The sequence below is a fragment of the Stegostoma tigrinum genome, chromosome 39 (assembly GCF_030684315.1).
Source record: "Stegostoma tigrinum isolate sSteTig4 chromosome 39, sSteTig4.hap1, whole genome shotgun sequence".
NCBI lineage: Eukaryota > Metazoa > Chordata > Chondrichthyes > Orectolobiformes > Stegostomatidae > Stegostoma > Stegostoma tigrinum.
Window position 1 is genome coordinate 7,425,551 of NC_081392.1, and position 19,283 is coordinate 7,444,833.

A 19,283-nucleotide genomic window follows, 5' to 3' on the forward strand; every position below is an offset into this window, starting at 1 on the left:
AAGGAAGTAACTGGAGACAGAGTAGGGCCTCTTAAAGATCAAGGAGATCATATTTGTGTTGAACCCCAGGAGATGGGAGAGATATTAAATGAATATTTCGTATCAGTTTTTACTGTGGAGAAAGAAATGGAGTCTAAAGAATGCAGAGACATAAACTTTGATGTTTTAAAAACAGTTCACGTTACAGAAGAGGAAGTTCAGGTGGTCTTAGAGAATATAAAGGTGGATATATCTCCAGGACCTGATCTAATGTATCCCAGAATGCTGTGGCACGTAAGAGAGGAAATTACAAGGCCCTTTGCATCATCTATAACTATGAGTGAGATGCCTGATGACTGGAGGATGGCTACTGTTGTACCTTTCTTTGAGAAGTTTGTAAGGAGAAACTGGGGAACTACAGATGTATGAATTTGACTTCGGTTGTGGATAAATTGTTGGAGGTGATTGTAAAGATAGGATTTATGGACATTTAGCGAGGCAAAAATTTATCAGGAATAGTCAACATGGTTTTGTGTGAGGAAAATTGTGTCTCATAAACTTGATTGATTTTTTTGAGGAAGTTGCCAGAAAAATTGATGATAGCAGAGCCATTGACATTATTTATTTGGATTTTGGTAAAACCTTTGACAAGGCTCTGCATAGTAGACTAATTAGTAAAGTTGCGATACATGGAATTTAGGGTGAGTTTGCCAATTGGACACATAATTGGTTTAAAGTCAGGAGAATGGCTGCTTTTCAGACTGGAGGCCTGTGGCTGCCGGTGTTCCACTAGGATCGGTTCTTGGCACAACAAACAAGGGTAGGACTTATTATGGCCTTGGGTAGTGTTGTAGAACAGACCAACCTAGGGGCTCAGGTACATAATTCTTTGAAGTTTGTGTCACATATAGATAGAGGGTGGTTAAAAAGGCATTTGACATGCTTGCCTTCATTGCTCAGGAGTTGGGAAGTCATTTTGAGGTTGCACAGGACATTGGTGAGGCTTTTTAGTAACGGTGCCCAGTTCTGGTTGGCCAGTTACAGGAAGGATATTATTAAACTGGAGAGGGTTCAGAAGAGATTCACCAGGATATTGCTGGGTATGGAAGGTTTGAGTTATAAAGAAAAGCTAGGACTTTTTTCACTGGAGGAAGTTGAGAGGCAAGCTGACAGAAGTTTACAAAATAATGATAGATATAGACAGAGTTAATGGTAGTTGTCTTTTTCCTTACTTTGAGGGATTTCAAGACTGGGGGGAACATTTTTAAAGTGAGAAGAGAGAGATTTTAAAAAAAGGCAAATTTTTTACACAGAGGGTGGTTCACGTGTGGAATGAACTCCCTGAGCAAGTGGTGGGTACAATTACAACATTTAAAAGACACCTGGATAGACAAACAAATAGGAAAGGTTTGGAGGGATATGGGCCAAGAGTAGGCAGGTAGGATGAGTTTAGTTTTGGATTATGTTCAGAATGGAATCTTTGGACCACAGGATCTATTTCTGTGCTATATGACTCTTATAACAGGAAACAAAACTGAGTCACACAAAAGGGGTCAGCGTTTCAGTCTTAAAGTGAAACTAGCAATGTTAAATGGTTACACTGATTCTACTTTAGTATTGACATCAAAACGAAACAATTTCAGCCAGCTGATGTTGAGCAGAGACTTTCTGTACATATTATGTAAAGTACAATACAACCTCTCAGTCCAGCAGTCTTTTCCATGTTGAAGCTGCTGAATTAGTGTTGCCTGCTGCCTCCCCAAAAAACTTCTGCATCATTCATCAAATTAACTTGAAGTAAACAAGCTCACTTCAGTCACAGCTTTTCACAGAGTCATAGAATCCCTACAGTGTAAAAGCAGGCCATTTGGTCCATCAAGTTCACACCAAAGCTACGAAAAACATCCCACCCAGATACAACCCCTACCCTGTCCATGAAACACTACATTTCCCATGGCTAATCCACCCAGCCTGCACATCCCTGGACAGTATGGGGCAATTTAGCTTGGTCAATGCACCTAACCTGCACATCTTTGGTCTGTAGGAGGAAACAGAACATACAGAGGAAACCCAAGCAAACAAGGGGAGAAGGTGCAAACTCTACACAGCCAGTCACTCAAAGGTGGAATCAAAACCAGGTCCCTGGTCCTGTGACGCAGCACTGCTAGTCACCATGCTGCCTCCAACAGCTATGTAATGTCCCTATACACAGTGAAGAATGCAGCATTTTCCTAGATGACCATCTCCAATACCTTGTGATAGTTGCCCCTGGGGTAAGGGATGTTTCATGCAGCTTGTAGCTAACTGTCCTGACCTTATCGACAGGGTCCTGACCCTATCTAGTGATTATGCGGTGGCGGTTACCAGTATTGGGTGTCTACAATGCTCTTACATAGCAAGGTGGTTATTACACAGTAACCACAATCCCCTGAGTTGCGAATGGGTTCCATTCTGGAGTCTGTTCATAAGTCAATTTGTCCGCAAGTCGGAATACAATGCAGGACCATGTAAAGCACACAAAATGCCCATATGTCGGGTCTTTAAAATTGTACTCCTGTATAGGATTGCATTGTTAAGCACAAATTTACAGGTATCTGTAAATTAGAGACCCCCCTGTAACCATTTGACATTTGATACGAAAGTACATGTGGTCAGGCATAATTACAAGGACCTTAGAGGAGTTAGTGCATCTGTGTTCTAAAAGCCAGAGGAGAACACATGGTGAGCAGCTGCAGATGCTGTGTCATCAGCAGAGGGTGGAGTCAATGTAATATGATCATTAACACCTTCAAAACCATTACACAACAAGAAGCACATCAGTAAATAAGCTCTACAATTTTTCCATCATTGATCCTTAACCACGTTCATCACTGGAACGAGTCTAGATTCCTGTTGTTAAATGAAACTACCAGTAAGTAACCTGACTCTCACTTTACATACAGTCAACATATCATGGGGTACAGGTGTTATACCGTCACAGCCAATTTGAGGAAGTGTGCTGACACTATTCCCAGGCAATGGTTAATCTAGGCTGCACAGCTACAGGGCAACGCAGGCCATTGGCATGCAGATACACTGACTTCCAATTCTGGAGACCTTAGAAGTCCATGCAGAGCAGACAAAATTATAGGGACTATAGCTCCCAAGGTTGTCATTACAGTAAAACAGTCAATCAAATTACTCGAAGTCCCAATTTTCCTGCCTGATGAACTTAGCTTAACAAAAACCACTGACCAGGTTTCCACACTTCACAAGAAATTATTATTTATTACGAATAAATCAGATCTTACCACAGGCAAACAAAATACAAATTATTAGCTTATAAATGTCTAACTTAAACTCAACCCCTTCTTAAATTCTTCCATACAAACAAAAAAAAATGTTACCGGTGGAAAAAAATTAGTAGATCACAATTCTGCAGGATTCACTGAGGTGTCCTTTTACTTCTTCTATGTCCTCTGATCGCTAAACTTATTCCTTCCAAATCCTTTCAGTTCTTCACAGCAGACACAGGTCAGTTGGCCCACTAATTGTTCAGTCTCTCAGGCACGGGTTAAAGGCAGCAGTTTACAGCCAAATGGCAAGCAAGATTTAGTCATTCATACATAGGATATGGGTGTCGCTGACTGGACCAACATTTATTGCTCATCCCCAAATGTTCCTTAATCTGAATGACTTGCGAGAATCATTTCAAAGGGCAGTTAAGAACCAGCCACAATGTTGTGGGTCTGGAGTCACAAGCAGGCCAGAACAAGTTGAAACAGCAGATTTCCTTCCCTAAAGGACATCCCGTTGGACCAGATGGGTTTTTACAAAAGTTATTACAAAAGAGTTACTTTTTTAATTCCAAATCTTTTATTTAATTCAGATTTTGCTACTTGCCAGGGTGGAACTCAAACCCGACTTTGATTACTACTTCACTGACGTTATTACTGATTAATTACTCCACTATATGTTTTACTTCTCTGGAGGGAAAGAGAAATGCTATTTTTTTGGAGCTGCAAGGGTTTCCTTGGTTTAAAGCAATACCCTTTTCTTATTTTGGTCCACAATTCAAATACGAAGAAACATAAAACGCTTCAGAGATAGTGGGAACTGCCGATGCTGGAGAATCTGAGATAACAAGGTGTGGAGCTGGATGAACACAGCAGGCCAAGCAGCTTCAGAGGAGCAGGAAAGCTGATGTTTCGGGTCTGGACCCTTTCTGAAGAAATGGATTATATGAACACAATGAACACATGGATTACAGTCAGAATAAATTAATATTTCTTTGTTATCATTGGATATAGATTTCCCAGTATTTCCAAGAAGAGACAGATAATAATCCTGAAGTCTCCTTTTCCAAGGTAGAGTACTTCCTTACTTTCTTACAGAAGTAGCCCAGTGGCTTCTTTATTCCCAATTTACCTTGTAACAAGATTGCACCTACCGAACTGATTAACATCAATTGCCGTTTTAAAGCCTAGGTAAGGTTAGGAGCCGTTAACACCTGGTAATTTATTAAGCTTTCCATTAACTTCTCAAAGGCCGCTTGGTATTCTGCTGTTTCTACCACTTTTGTATATTTTCGTAATAAGTTCATTATAGGTACAGCTGTTGTGCTGAAGTTACGCACAAATATTTAGTAAAACCCACACATACCTAAAATCTTGCGATTTCTTGTTTAGTTTTTGGAATGGGGCATTCCAATAGTGTCTTCAATTTTGCTGTTCTTGGTAACATTTATCCCTACTTACGATATGTCTTCGTAATGTTAACCTTGCTTTTGCAAGTTGACTTTAGGCCAAATTTATCATCAAGCCAGAAAACTGTAATTGCTTAAGATCTTCACGTGTGTCACTGTACAATACGACGTTGTCTAACTACACTACAACAGCTTAGGTACTTCAGCTACAATTTAATTCCTATGCTATTAGAATGGCACAGAGGCATTCTTTAACTTAAAGGGCATGTCTTAACATTGCTGTAACCCATCTGGTGTGACAAAAATGGACATCCCTCTAGCCTGTGACGTTAATGTCACTTGCCAATATCCCTTCGAGAGATTAGTCAGGCAAAGAAATGATGCAATGCTAACCCTATTGATACAATCTTCTAGCCAAGGAATTGGATATTAATTTGTTTCCACGTTACTTTATCTGGTCAACATGAAATCTACTTGATCCATCCAGTTTAGAAACCAACACCACCAGTGAACTCTAGTTACTGTGGGTGAGTTCAATCAAATGATTTTCTGCTATGTTTTGAACCTCTGTTCCTATCTCCTGAGGTTACTTTATTGGTATTGACTCTCCAAGTCTACACCAGGCCCTGCTAATACAATTCTACAGATTTCCCTACATTTCACAAGTCACCTTGCTAGATCAGCTTTTGTTTGCCTACTTAGAGGAAGGACAGAGTGTCTAACTGGCCCAGCATTTCCACATTGGCTAATCATATTGTAAGACTTTTGCTTTTTGATCTGTCTACCTCTCCTTCTACCTCATTCTAATTGTCTGTCATCCTCCTCTCCTCTTACAATGTGACACACTTAGTCCTCCTTATCCTCTTTCCTGTAATGACATTGCTTCAACATGTTTACATCATATAACCTATTCTTCCATGATCAAGAGTATTTATCAAATAAGCCACTTTATTAATCCTCTTGTTTACCACTGAATTTCACTTTCATAGTTTCATATGGCAAAGTCAAAACTACCAATGCAGCAAACTTTTTATCAACCGGCACCTTTGGGATCAGCACATTATCAACGCAAAAACACACCCTAAGTAACAATAATACAGGGGGTACACAGATTACTGTTATACTTTATTTACAGCATAAATCACTTAAATAGTAATGCAACATTGCCTTAACATACTGGCGGAGAGCCTTGTCAGTCGCACCTTCAACTGACTACTCAGACATCATGGAGATTGCGATAATACAGTAAACTTATGGCATTTGAGGTATATAAATTTTGCCAGTTTGTCAAGAGTGCCAGTTAAAACAAAGTTTGCTTGAAAGATTCTAGTTGTAACATGTTCTTTGTATGTAGCACGTTCTTTCACTTTTATCTGCAAATTTACGTGCTCCTACTAAATGGATTAAATCTGGTAGATTCATTAGGAGAATCTCTGGTAGCAAGCAGTAGGAAATCTAATAATTTATCCTAATCGTGTGTACTCATGACAATATGATTCAATCAGTTTGGAGTGGCTGATGCTTTCTCTCGAAAGCTCCCTACCTACAGAAATGGCATGCTGTTGAACTGAATTATTTTATACCCAACCTGAAAGATATCCTGAAAATCTTTTGGTGTAAAGACAAAATCTTGGTCAGATTGTATTGCAATTAGTAGACCATAATGAGTAAAAAAATTTGAGTCAACTTTTCCACTACTGCCTTAGCTGTAATTGTTCTTAAAGGAATAACCAGTCGTTATTTCCGTGATAAGGAAAAACTGGTTCCCTGCTTTCACTTTTGATAATGGTCCTGTACAATCTAACACTTTACTAAATGTTTCTTCAAAAATATCTAAGGTGCTGATTTAACTAGTTAAAATTACCTTGCACCTACGACATGGTTTACAGAATAGCAGTGTCCTTATGAAATCTTGTTTATCATTGCTTGATTTTTCTGTTTTCCCGCATGATGTGCCATGGGAATTTCATGTGCCATTCTCCTCACAATGTCGCCCTATATTATTTGGGCAGTACCACTATTAAATGAACAACCGTCCATTATTTTGTCAGCTGGTCTCTGAATGTATCTCTGCTTCCTCATCAGAACTCAGTTTTCAATATAACAGTACTCTGGAACTTCTTCAGCTTCAGTGTGAATTGACTGTGCTAACTTATTCAACTCTGGATCTGCTTTCTGAGCCTCAATTATTGAAGACAAGCCTAACACTTACTTTGCATTGGTGTTAATGGGAACTGCAGATGCTGGAGAATCCAAGATAACAAAGTGTGGAGCTGGGTGAATACAGCAGGCCAAGCAGCATCTCAGAAGCACAAAAGCTGACGTTTCGGGCCTAGACCCTTCATCAGAGAGGGTCTTACTTTGCATTATCCTCGTTCTTAAAGACAGTATCGTTTACCCTAACATTTGTTTGTGGTGTTGCACTACTTTGACCTGTGGTTATTAGCCACTGCCCTCGTCACTACACAGCAATGGAAAAATGCCTATTCCTGTAACTATTCAGTCTCTTTAGCTTCACTTCAACTTCCTCTGTACTTAAAGGTACAATTTTATCTATGGTATTTTCTTCTGTGGTTCTCTTTTTGGGCTCATTTTTATTAACCCCTAATAAATCCCATGGGCCTCCCTTGCCACTTCCAGCATTCTGAGCAAAGGAAACACAGAGGCCTTCAAATTGCACCTCCACTCTCAGGATCTTCAATCTCAATCTAAGAAGACAATTTTAGGGCTAGCCCAGAGATAATGGGAACGGCAGATGCTGGAGAATCCAAGGTAACAAAGTGTGGAGCTGGATGAACACAGCAGGCCAAGCAGCATATTAGGAGCGCAAAAGCTGACGTTTCGGGCCGAGACCCTCTGATGAAGGGTCTAGGCCCAAAAGGTCAGCTTTTGTGCTTCTAAGATGCTGCTTGGCCTGCTGTGTTCATCCAGCTCCACACTTTGTTTCTTAGGGCTAGCCCAGTTCTCTTTCCCCTGGCTACTTACCCTCCTTTCATTCTCCCACTTCCTATTCCTTTCGAATTCATGAGGGTTTAATTTTACATATCTGCTCAAAATCATCAGCCATAATTGCTGTATGTCTAGCAATTGCAACCCTTTGGTCTTCAACGTGGGTTGTTATTACTGAAGGTAGTGGCTTTTAATTTGTTCCAAGAGAACGAATCATGCAAGGGCTTCACAGGTCATTTCAGTTCCGAATGCTTGTAAATGTCAAAATTACTTTGTTTAACCCTTTCAAATTCAGTGTAGGTGTATCCAGTCTGTTTCCTCAAATTTCAAATGTTTTGCTTAAATGCTTCACAGGTCCTTACTCAAATGCATCCAGGATAGCCTGTTTTAAATTGTCATAATCCCTAGAAACCTCTCCTGTAAATTTCTGGTTTTAGCTTTACCAGCTTTTTAATTATTTTTCTTGTGATAAGTTGCTTTAACTGTAACTCAATATTGACTGATGTCTCACTACCCAGAATACTACTCAACCCAAGTGTTGTGCTTGCTGTTTGATTATTTCTGCTCTTTTAGCTCTGGCAGGCAACTCCCTTCTAATTCGGAGAGAGAGATTACAAGAAGTAGAGCTGGATGAACACAGCAGGCCAAGCAGCATCAGAGCAGCAGGAAAGCTGACGTTTTGGGTCTGGGCCCTTCTTCAGAAAATCACAGAAAATCCCTACTAATCTACTTGCTGATTCAAATAACCTGGCTTTTGGGATCTCTTTAAAGTTTGTCAGAAACAAAGGCTTGAATAGTTTCCGGTGTCTTTTTTTAAAATTATACAAAACCTGATGCTTTCTTTAATCTTTTATCACCTAACTCCACACTCAAATCATCATCTTTATTCTAAAATAATCACGGCAAACTGTCCCAATCTCGTAATGACCCGTTTAGAAAGGCAAACTAACAATACAGCCCCACGAGTCCTGGGGCTGTCACAAAAGCAAAGTAAAAAATGTAATCAAATTACTCAAAGTCACCAAATTTACTCCCTGATGAACTCAAGTGAACAGAAATTACTGAACAAATCTGCATTTAACAAGAAACTATTATATATATATCAATTTCAGTTCTGAAATTGATTCAGTCCTAACCACAGGCAAGCAAAATTTGAATTATCACTTTCTATCTCTCTAACTTAAACTCCACCCTTTCTTAAACCCCTACACATATGCAGACAGATAAATACAAACAAAACAAAATGTTACGGGTGGAGTAAAAATATTAGGGAAACACAACTCAATAGTACCACTCCACAGGATTCAATGCGGTGTTGTTTTGTTCTTCTCATCTCTGGTCTTCTTTTCTCCCCAAGTACTTTCAGTCTGTACTGCAGATACAGAGCAGTTGGCCCAATAATTGCTTAGTTTCTCAGGCGCTAGCTAAAGTCTGCAGTTTACAGGCAAATGTTAATAGCTAGGGACAGAGAGATGCTGACTTTTGAGAGTCTGATGGCTTTCCCTGGTTTAAAACAGTATCGGATTTCCTGGGCTAATCTACAAATGGCTCATCAATATTACTGGGCATAATTTTCACATCAATTGGACTGACCACTGCCATCTTGATTTACATAGAAGGTGTACTATGTTACAGCTACAGGTAATGTTCTTTGACCACATTAAGATAGCTATGACCTCAACAATAAAGTGAAAGTTCACATACAACCTAGATAAAAGTTCCTTGAAAGAAGGGATAAAGTTCCATTCACAACTTGCGAAAAGTGTGATCAGTCAGCCAGCAAATTTGACATAATGCCTCATCAAAAAAAATTTCCAACAAGTACCAAGGTGTCATTTGGCTAGGGGTGAGTGGGGACTACCTGTCAGAATCTTCATACACATCTGGACACACTGTGCCATCGCATGCAACCTTGAGATGGCTGTGGTGATGAGACACTGTCACACATCCCTTTCTGAAATGTATTTTGCAGAGAAGGTCTGGAGAGAGATGTAATGATTTCTGTCAAAGTCTTTCCCAAGCAGCACCACAATGCAATACTGTTTGCTCCACAGGCTGTGCCACAGGACGCACATTGAGGCAAACATCGACTGTGCCTGGCAGGCGATCAACATGGTGAAAGCCCAAAACTAGTTGATCTTCCACTGCAAAAAGGTGACCTCAACCAAGTCTTGCAGGCTGAACATTTCAAGGTCCAGGACTATATGTTGAGGAACATATGAAAGCTAGGGACAGCTTTCAACACAGCAGGAACAGGCCCCCATCCAAGATCTTTCTGCCACAATGTGAAGAAGGTCTGCTACATTTTGGGATACCCTCGTAGCCTTAATGGAATGGAAATAGTAATAGCTTCTTTCATGTTGAGAAAATGCTTTGTTTTGTTGCAACTGGATTGAAATCTAAAGAAGTATGTCAAAATTCCACTGTGCTTTTTGCAAAGTCTGTGCAGAAGTGCTTTGTACTTGTTGTATTTACTTATTAATATTTATAACGTATATTTGTGAAATAAAAAATGGTCAGATAATAAACTCAATCTCATTTACTTAAATCATTCAACGGTGGGAAAGTGGCAGCATTATCACTCACCGGCTATAACTCCTGTCCTCTCTATATTCATAATATCCATGTCCTTGATCAGAATATGGTCTCTTTCTGTTCATCTGCGTCTCCTGTTTGATGTCTCTTTGATCTGCATGCTCCTCCTTTACTTGAACGGGCTGCAATTCTGCAGAAGCAATACACTGGATTAAAATATTGAAAGTCCAGATAAAAAGAAAAGCATGAAGAATATTTCCAAGTCATCTGATACTAAATGGATCACCTGGAGATCTCATTCTGAGAAAGGAAAAGTCACAACTTTTTAACATGACAGGTCATTCACAATGCGAGTGTCAACTAATTACCGAAGTAACGAGATTCAAGCTACTAGAACACAGATTCCCTTGCCACAGGAACGTAAAGAATGGGCACAGAAAAAAAATCTCCTGAGAATTCCAACTTCTACAAGAAGGATCAAACATGTGCAGTTTGATGAAGTCTCAGCTTTGTGCTGAAATGAAGACTGGCCAATCATAATGGCACAGGAGAAGGCAATTGGCCCTTCGAATCCACATGGGCTTTTTGTGGAGCAATGGAGTTAGCACAATTCTCCACCCAATCTATCCCTGCAGGCCTGTAGGTGTACTACCCTTAAATTCACAGAATTGTTATGGTACAGGAGGAGGCCATTTGACGCATCATACACCAATTTTCCAAATGAACAATGCACCTACTGCATTTTCCTGCTTTCCCTCTTTAACACTGCACAGTGCAGTTTAAAGTAGGTTGGATGGTTTGTTTTTCTTTTTCTGCCATCAACTTTATATAGTTCATTATTTCTAACAATCTAATTCCCTTTTGAATGCTTCAATTGAACCTGGCTACACCATACTCTCAGACACCGCATTCGAGTTCTTAAACACTTACAATGTGAAAAGGATTTTTCCCATGTTACTTTAGCTTCTAATTTTAACCTGGGTCCTGTCATCTTGATCCCTTCAAAAGCAAAAACAATTTCTTCCCCACCTACTCTCTGCCCAGATTCATCATTTTGCATATCCCAATTAAATCTCTCTCAGCCTTATTTGCCCCTAAGAAAACAATCCCAACTTCTCTAATGCTAATATACATTCCTTTTAACCAATCTCCACTCAACAAATATGACTACATTAAGCACAACGAACATTTGTCAAGCACAGTTCAGAATTAGTATCTACAGAACCTGGCTCAACATAAGCGCACACAGCCACACTTAAGGACCAGTTGCAAGACCTGCAAAAGGTTGGTAATCCTGCCCGGTGATAGGAATCTTCATTATAGCTCACTAAATCCATATACGGATACCCTGTCAAAAACTGATGATCCCATTACACCCTATTTTATCAACACAGTAAGACAAAATATTCCAAACGATGGGGGTCTGAAACAAACAAAACAAAGTGCTGGAGAAACTTTGCAGGTCTGGCAGCATCAATGAAGCAAAAACAGAGTTAACGTTTTGCATCCCATGATCCTTTTTCAGAACATATTTTCTTTTGTAATGACTGCTTCTGTATATGAATTAGGCAAGTAGTCTCTCTCTCTCTCTCTCTCCCACACACACACACATACAGAAGGATGTGATCATTTAGCAAAGACAATACAAGACCTGTACAGTGTCAATGTGTTCTTTTGACTGGTTATTCACCAGTGTACCTTTCAAGGAAACTTCACATTTTCATTTTGTCATTGTTTCATTGGAATCAAGATGAGCCAGGAGTGGCTGAATGTGTTTTCACCTAAGCTGAATTCCATTTTAACAACACCTTGTAGGCCCAAATTATCATGTTGCCACTGAATCCCCTCTTGCTTACTTCTTTGTCTCCGAGACGCCTGACACACCAAACCAAACACAACCTTTTTACAGTTTGCAGTGCACAGTGTACCAATTGTGGTCGGCCAGCCCATGCTTATAAATTTCAGAACATTTTTTTTTATTCACTCGTGAGACACGGGTATCTCTGGCTGGCCAGCATTTTAATTGCCTGTCCCTAGTTGCCCACGGAGAAGGTGATGGTGAGCTGTCTTCTTCAACTACTACAGTCCACGTGCTGTAGCCTGACCCACAATATTCTGAGGGTTGGAATTCCAGGATTCTGACCCAGTAACGGTGACGAAATGCCAAAACATTCCAAATCAGGATGGTGAGTGACTTGGAGGGCAACTTGCAGGTCACGGTGTTCCCATTATCTATTGTCCTTGTCCTTCTTTATGAAAGTGGTCGTGGGTTTGGAAGAAAGATACTGTCTAAGACACTTTGGTGAATATCCACATTATATATCAATATTAGATGTAATTCTGCCACTGGGTCACCTTTACTAATTAATTACCAATTCCTTTATACCAGAAAGGTCTCAGCGGACTGAAAAACCTAGTGTAACACCATTGTTCATAAAGATGGAGGCAGAAAAATTATATAAATTATGGGCTGATTAACGCAACATTTATCATTGGATAAATGCTGGAATCCATTAAAGGAGTAGCAGCAGGATACTAAGAAAATCATAATATAATCAAGCAAAACCAAACATGGTTTTGTGTGAAAAGGAAATAATATTTGACAAATTCATTATAATTCTTTGAGGATGTAGCCAGTGTGATGGGTAAAGGGGAACTAAGAGACATCATGCATTTGGATTTCATAAAGCATTTTTAGTGAAGGTATTACATAATTGTTTGCAATGCAAGATAAGATCTCATGGTGCTGGAGGCAATATACAGGCAGTTTCTGGGTTGTAAACAGGTTCCGTTTTTAAGTCTACTCACAAGACAATTTGTTGCAAGTTAGAACACAGTACAGGGAACATAAAACAGCAACTTTCTAAGTATGAGGGAGTGTGCATATTTGGATCTTTAAAATGGTTATTAATACACCCGTATCAGCGTTCCTAAGTCAGGCATGTGTAAGTCAAAAACTCCATGTATTAAACTGGCTACAGACTTGGTTAATTGACAGAAATGGGGACTATGAAGAAGTGGATCATTTTCAGGATAGCAAACTGTAACCAGTGGAGCATCACAGCAATTATTGCTGGGATCTCAACTATTCACATTCAATATTAATCACTTGGATGAAAGGCCAGTGTGTAGTGTACTCAAAGTGACTGCATCAGAAAGCCAAGTTGTGAAGTGGAATCAGAGTCAGAAATAGATAGGTTAAGTGAGTGTGCAAAAATTTAGCAGATACAGTAGTGTGAGAAAATTTGAGGTTGTCACTTTGTGGAAATAACATAAGCAGGTTACTGTTTAAATGTACAGAATACAGAATGCAACAGTCTCGAAGGGGGCCTGGGTATCGTGGTATATGAAATTACAAGTTAAAATGCAGGTTCCACAGTTAAGTTAGAAGACAAATTAACGTGGGCTTTTATTACAAGAGGGACGGAATATGTAAGAAGGGAGGTTTTGCTACGTTTGCATCAGTGAAACCATAACTGAAGTACTGCCAGCAGTTTTGGATCGAGATACTGGAGGCAGTTCAAAGAAAGTTCACAAGGTTGATTTCCAGGACAAATGGGTTCTCAGAGGAAACGATCAGAAGCTTGGTCTGTAACGATGAGTTTCCACAAATGAGATGATCTTATTAAGACATAAGATTTTGAAGGAGCTTGATCGATTTTTTTTAGTCCTTACAAGCAAAGTTTAAAATAAAGGGCCTCTTGTTTAAGACAGAGACGTGGAGGAATTTCTTCACCTACAGACACTAATCTTTGTAATCTTCCAGAGTGCAGAGAAGGTAGATCACTGAAGATATTGTCTTCAGGAATAGTGCCAGACGACTGGAGGATAGCAAACGTGATTCCCCTGTTCAAGAAGGGGAGTAGAGACAACCCTGGTAATTATAGACCAGTGAGCCTTACTTCAGTGTTGGTAAATTGTTGGAAAAGGTTACAAGAGATAGGATTTATAATCATCTAGAAAAGAATAATTTGATAGGGATAGTCAGCACGGTTTTGTTAAGGGTAGGTCGTGCCTGACAAACCTCATTGAGTTCTTTGAGAAGGTGACCAAACAGGTAGATGAGAGTAAACCGGTTGATGTGGTGTATATGGATTTCGGCAAGGCATTCGATAAGGTTCCCCACAGTAGGTTATTGTACAAAATGCGGAGGAATGGAATTGTGGGAGATATAGCAGTTTGGATCAGAAATTGGCTTGTTGAAAGAAGATAGAGGGTGGTGGTTGATGGGAAATGTTCATCCTGGACACCAGTTACTAGTGGTGTACTGCAAGGGTCGGTGTTGGGTCCACCTCTGTTTGTCATTTTTATAAATGACCTGGATGAGGGCGTAGAAGGATGGGTTAGTAAATTTGCAGACGACACTAAGGTCAGTGGAGTTGTGGATAGTGACGAAGGATGCTGTAGGTTACAGAGAGACATAGATAAGCTGCAGAGCTGGGCTGAGAGGTGGAAAATGGAGTTTAATGCGGACAAGTGTGAGGTGATGGACTTTGGTAGGAGTAACTGGAATGCAAAGTACTGGGCTAATGGTAAGATTCTTGGTGGTGTAGATGAGCAGAGAGATCTCGGTGTCCATGTACACAGATCCTTGAAAGTTGCCACCCAGGTTGCCAAAGTTGTTAAGAACGCATACAGTGTTTTAGCTAGTATTAATAGAGGGATCGAGTTCTGGAACCATGGGGTTATGCTGCAGCTGTACAAAACTCTGGTGCGGCCGCACTTGGTGTATTGCGTACAGTTCTGGTCACCACATTATAAGAAGGATGTGGAAGCTTTGGAAAGGGTGCAGAGGAGATTTACTAGGATGTTGCCTGGTATGGAGGGAAGGTCTTACGAGGAAAGGCTGAGGGACTTGAGGCTGTTTTTGTTTGAGAGAAGAAGGTTGAGAGGTGACTTAATTGAGACATATAAAATAGTCAGAGGGTTAGATAAGGTGGATAGGGAGAGCCTTTTTCCTAGGATGGTGACGGCGAGCACGAGGGGGCATAGCTTTAAATTGACGGGTGAAAGATATAGGACATATGTCAGAGGTAGTTTCTTTACTCAGAGTAGTAAGGGAATGGAACACTTTGCCTGCAACGATAGTAGATTCGCCAACTTTAAGTACATTTAAGTCGTCATTGGACAAGCATATGGATGTACATGGAATACTGTAGGTTAGATGGGCTTCAGATTGGTATGACAGGTCGGCATAACATCGAAGGCCGAAGGGCCTGTACTGCGCTGTAATGTTCTATGTTCTATATTCAAGGCAGCGTTAGAAAAATTGCTGATGTACAAAGCAGTCATGCATTATGAGGGATAGGGAAGAAAGTGAAATTTCACATCACAGTCAGATTAGCTATGCTTTTAATGAACATTTCATCAGAGGCTTAAGTTGCTATGAATTGTGTTCCTTCTAGAATATTAGGGTCATACAGCACAGAAACAGACCCTTCAGTCAAACCAGGCCATGCCAAACATCATCCCAAACTAAACTAGCCCCACTTGCCTGCTCCTGGCCCATAAACTCCAAATCTTTCCTATTCATGTACTTAAGCAAATGTCTTTTAAACATTGTAATTACACCCACATCTCCCACTTCCGCTGGAAGTTCACTCCACATATGAACCACAACTCAAACCTTCCATACCCAGCAACAGCCTGGTGAATCTCTTCTGAACCCTCTCCAGCTTAACAATTTCTTTCCTATAACTGGGCGACCAGAACTGGGCACAGTATTCCAGAAAAGGCATCACCAATAACTTCCCAACATGGCTTCCCAACACCTATACTCAAAGGACTGAGCAATGAATCTAGCATGCCAAATGCCTTTTTAACTACCCAGTCTATATGTAACACAAACTTCAAAGAATTATGTACCTGAACCCCTCTGTAGGTGGTTTTTATTTTTAAAACGCACATGGACCATTTTGTATTTTCTAATCAGCCAATTCAGGGATTTTATTACACACTTCTGCAGCAGGTGGGACTTGAATGCAAGTTTCGTGGCAAGGAGGTATGAACACTACCATTGTACCACAAAAACCAAAATTCATACCCATATTTACACACAGCCATTCACAGAGATCAGCCACTCCCATCAGGGAGCTGAACCTTGGTCTATCAGGGCAGGCACTATACTAACATGGAGCTTCCTCACACAGAGACTCCGGTGCAGGCGCACTGACAATGCAGGGTGACAAAACATCTGCAATCAAACACACCAGCTCAGTGAGCCAGTCTACAACCTCATCCACAACCCAAGCTACAAATCTTCTCAAAAACTTTACACATAGACTGTTGATTACAAATAATTAATTGGTGTAATTCAGTTCAGTAATAGGGACATCTGACAAATATGCCTGCTGTGTGTTGAAGAAAGACTTGTATCAAAGGAGAGGCCAATGCATCAAATCGGTAAAGAATTTGTATTCTGAATCAACAGGCATGAGAAGGGGTGGGGTGCAAATCCACAGCCACAAATCCACTGTGCAGATCAGTCCACAAAACTGATGAATGGCTCTCAGTGTATAATCTTATCATTTTATTTCCTTTATCCAGTTTCTACTTTCAAATTAAAGATGACGGTGGTGAAATCTGAACGAAACAAGCTTTAACACTCAGAACTCCTGATTGGGAAATGCTATGAACAAGTAAGTTACATTATAAGCACTGATCCAGATTTGGCATTACGCGCGAAGTGTGCTGACCAGATTTAATGTTTGTGTAATCAAGTAATATCTTCTGCACTGAGTCGCTATTGCCCTTCACTTGCAATCAATCAAATATCTGGTGACAGTTCAAACTGACTATTCAGATAGCACTTACGAGGATTAGGATAATGTGAGGGCTTATGTCTATTCAGTGCGCTAATTACAAAAAGAATTTGTGGGATGATACCAACAGGCACCCTGCATTGGAAGCCACATTCCATCTTGTAGGGGAGTGAAGTCTCAAGTTACATCTGACAGGATTTTGCACACAAGTAAAAGAAATAGATTAAATGCTCAATAACATAACTAGGTATAGCAGCAATTAATTAGAAAAAGGAGAACAGGCAGAATGCAGGTAAATCACAATCACCAGAGCTCTGTTACTGAGTAAACTGTTGGGACTGCCAGCTGACAAGTGTCTGGGTCTTAAAAGAAGTGCCTATTAGGATATTTAATAAATGGTTTCAATTTACCGATGAAATTTCCATAGACGGGAAGGCTGGTATTTGTTGCCTACCCCTAACTACCCTTGAACTAAGTGGCTTGCTAGACTAGTTCAGAATCATAAAAGATAGGAGCAGGGGGAGGCCATTTGTCCCTTTGAGACTGCTCCACCATTCATCACTTTCATGACTGATCATCCATCTCAGTGGCCTAAACCTGTTTTCTCCCCACAACCCTGGTTCTCATTTGCCCCTTGTGCCAAATCTAGCCACTTCTTGAATACATTCCTTGAGTGCAAAAGCATCCTTCCTCAGGAAAGGAGACCAAAACTGCAAACAATATTCCAGGTGAGGCCTCCTGAAGGCCCTGTATTACTGCAACAACACGTCGCTGCTCCTGTACTCGAAGCCTCTCACAATGAAGGCCAACATACCATTTGCTTTCTTTACCGCCTGCCGCACCTGCATACTTACCTTCAGTGACTGGTGCACAAGGACACCCAGGTCCTGCTGCACACTCCCTTCTCCCAATTTACAGCCATTCAGGTAGTAATCTGCTTTCTTATTTTTGCTTCAAAAGTGAATAACCTCACATTTATCCAAATTATACTGCATCTGCCATTGATATGGCCACTCACCCAACCTGTCCAGATCATGCTGAAGGATCTCTGCATCCTCATCACAGTTCACCCTCCCACCCAACCTGGTATCATCTGCAAACTTGAGATATTACATTGTGCTCCCTCATCATCCAAATCATTAATATGTAATGTGAATAGCTGGGGTCCCAGCAGCAATCCTTGTGGCACCCCATTAGTTACTGCCTGCCGATTTGAAAAGGACCCACTAAATCCTACTCTTTCTTTCCTCTCTGCCAACCAGTTTTCTATCCATCTCAATACACTTCCTCCAATCCCATGTGCTTTCATCTTTCACAATAATCTTTTATGCGGCAATTTGTCAAACACTTTCTGAAAGTCAAAATATACTACATCGATTGGCTCCCCCTTGTCAACTCTACTCGTTACATTTTCATAGAATTCCAACAGATTTGTCAAGCATGATTTCCCCTTCATAAATCCATGCTGACTCTGTCTGATCCTGCCATAGTTTCTAAATGCTCTGCTACAAAGTCCTTGATAATGGATTCAAGAATTTTCCCCACTGCTGATATTAGGCTTACTGATCCACAATTCCCTGTATGCTCTCAACTTTTTTAAATACTGGAGTGACATTAGCGAACCTCCAATCTTCTGGGACTGTTCCAGAGTCTATAGAATCCTGGAAGATGACCACCAATGCTTCCACTATTTCTACAGCCACTTCCTTGAGTGCTCTGGGATGTAGATTATCAAGTTCTGGGGATTCATCCACCTTCAATCCCATGAATTTTCCCAGCACAATATCTCTACAAATATTGATCTCCCTCAATTCTTCCCTCTCACTAAATCTTGCATCCTCCAGCATTTCTGGTATCTGGTTTGTGTCCTCTTTTACGAAGACAGAACGAATGTATGTATTCAGTTGTTCAGCTATTTCTTTATCTCCTATTATACATGACCCCCATTTCTGTATGTAGGGGACCTACATTTGTCTTCATCAATCTCTTTCTCTTCACATAACCACAGAAACTCTTAATGTCTTTATGTTTCCTGCAACCATACTTTCGTACTGTATTTTATTATTAATTCCCTGGTCCTTCTTTGATGAATTCTAAACTGCTCCCAATCCTCAGATATATTAATTTTCTTGGCCAATCTGTATGCTTCTTCCTTGGATTGGATACTACCTCTAATTTCCTTTGTAAATCGTGGATTGACTCTTACTCATTTTGCTTTTTATGACAGACAGGAATAAACAGTTGTTGCAGTTTCCCCATGCGTTCCTTGAATGTTTGCTATTACCTATACACTGTCATCGCTTTGAGGAACTCTCCATAGTCGATCAAGACCAACTCAAGCCTTATATCTTCATATGTTCCTTTGTTGAAATTCA

General features: G+C 40.3%; 1 protein-coding gene across 1 annotated transcript in view; it reads right to left on the reverse strand.

Annotated features, from left to right (window-relative positions):
• The window catches only part of LOC125447681 (heterogeneous nuclear ribonucleoprotein U-like protein 1), an 89,098-nt gene that overhangs the window by 41,933 nt on the left and 27,882 nt on the right, over nt 1-19,283 (reverse strand). The window contains exon 3 of the mRNA XM_059640996.1: nt 10,199-10,337. Within this exon, the coding sequence (XP_059496979.1) occupies nt 10,199-10,337 (139 nt within the window). The remainder of the gene's footprint in view (nt 1-10,198; nt 10,338-19,283) is intronic.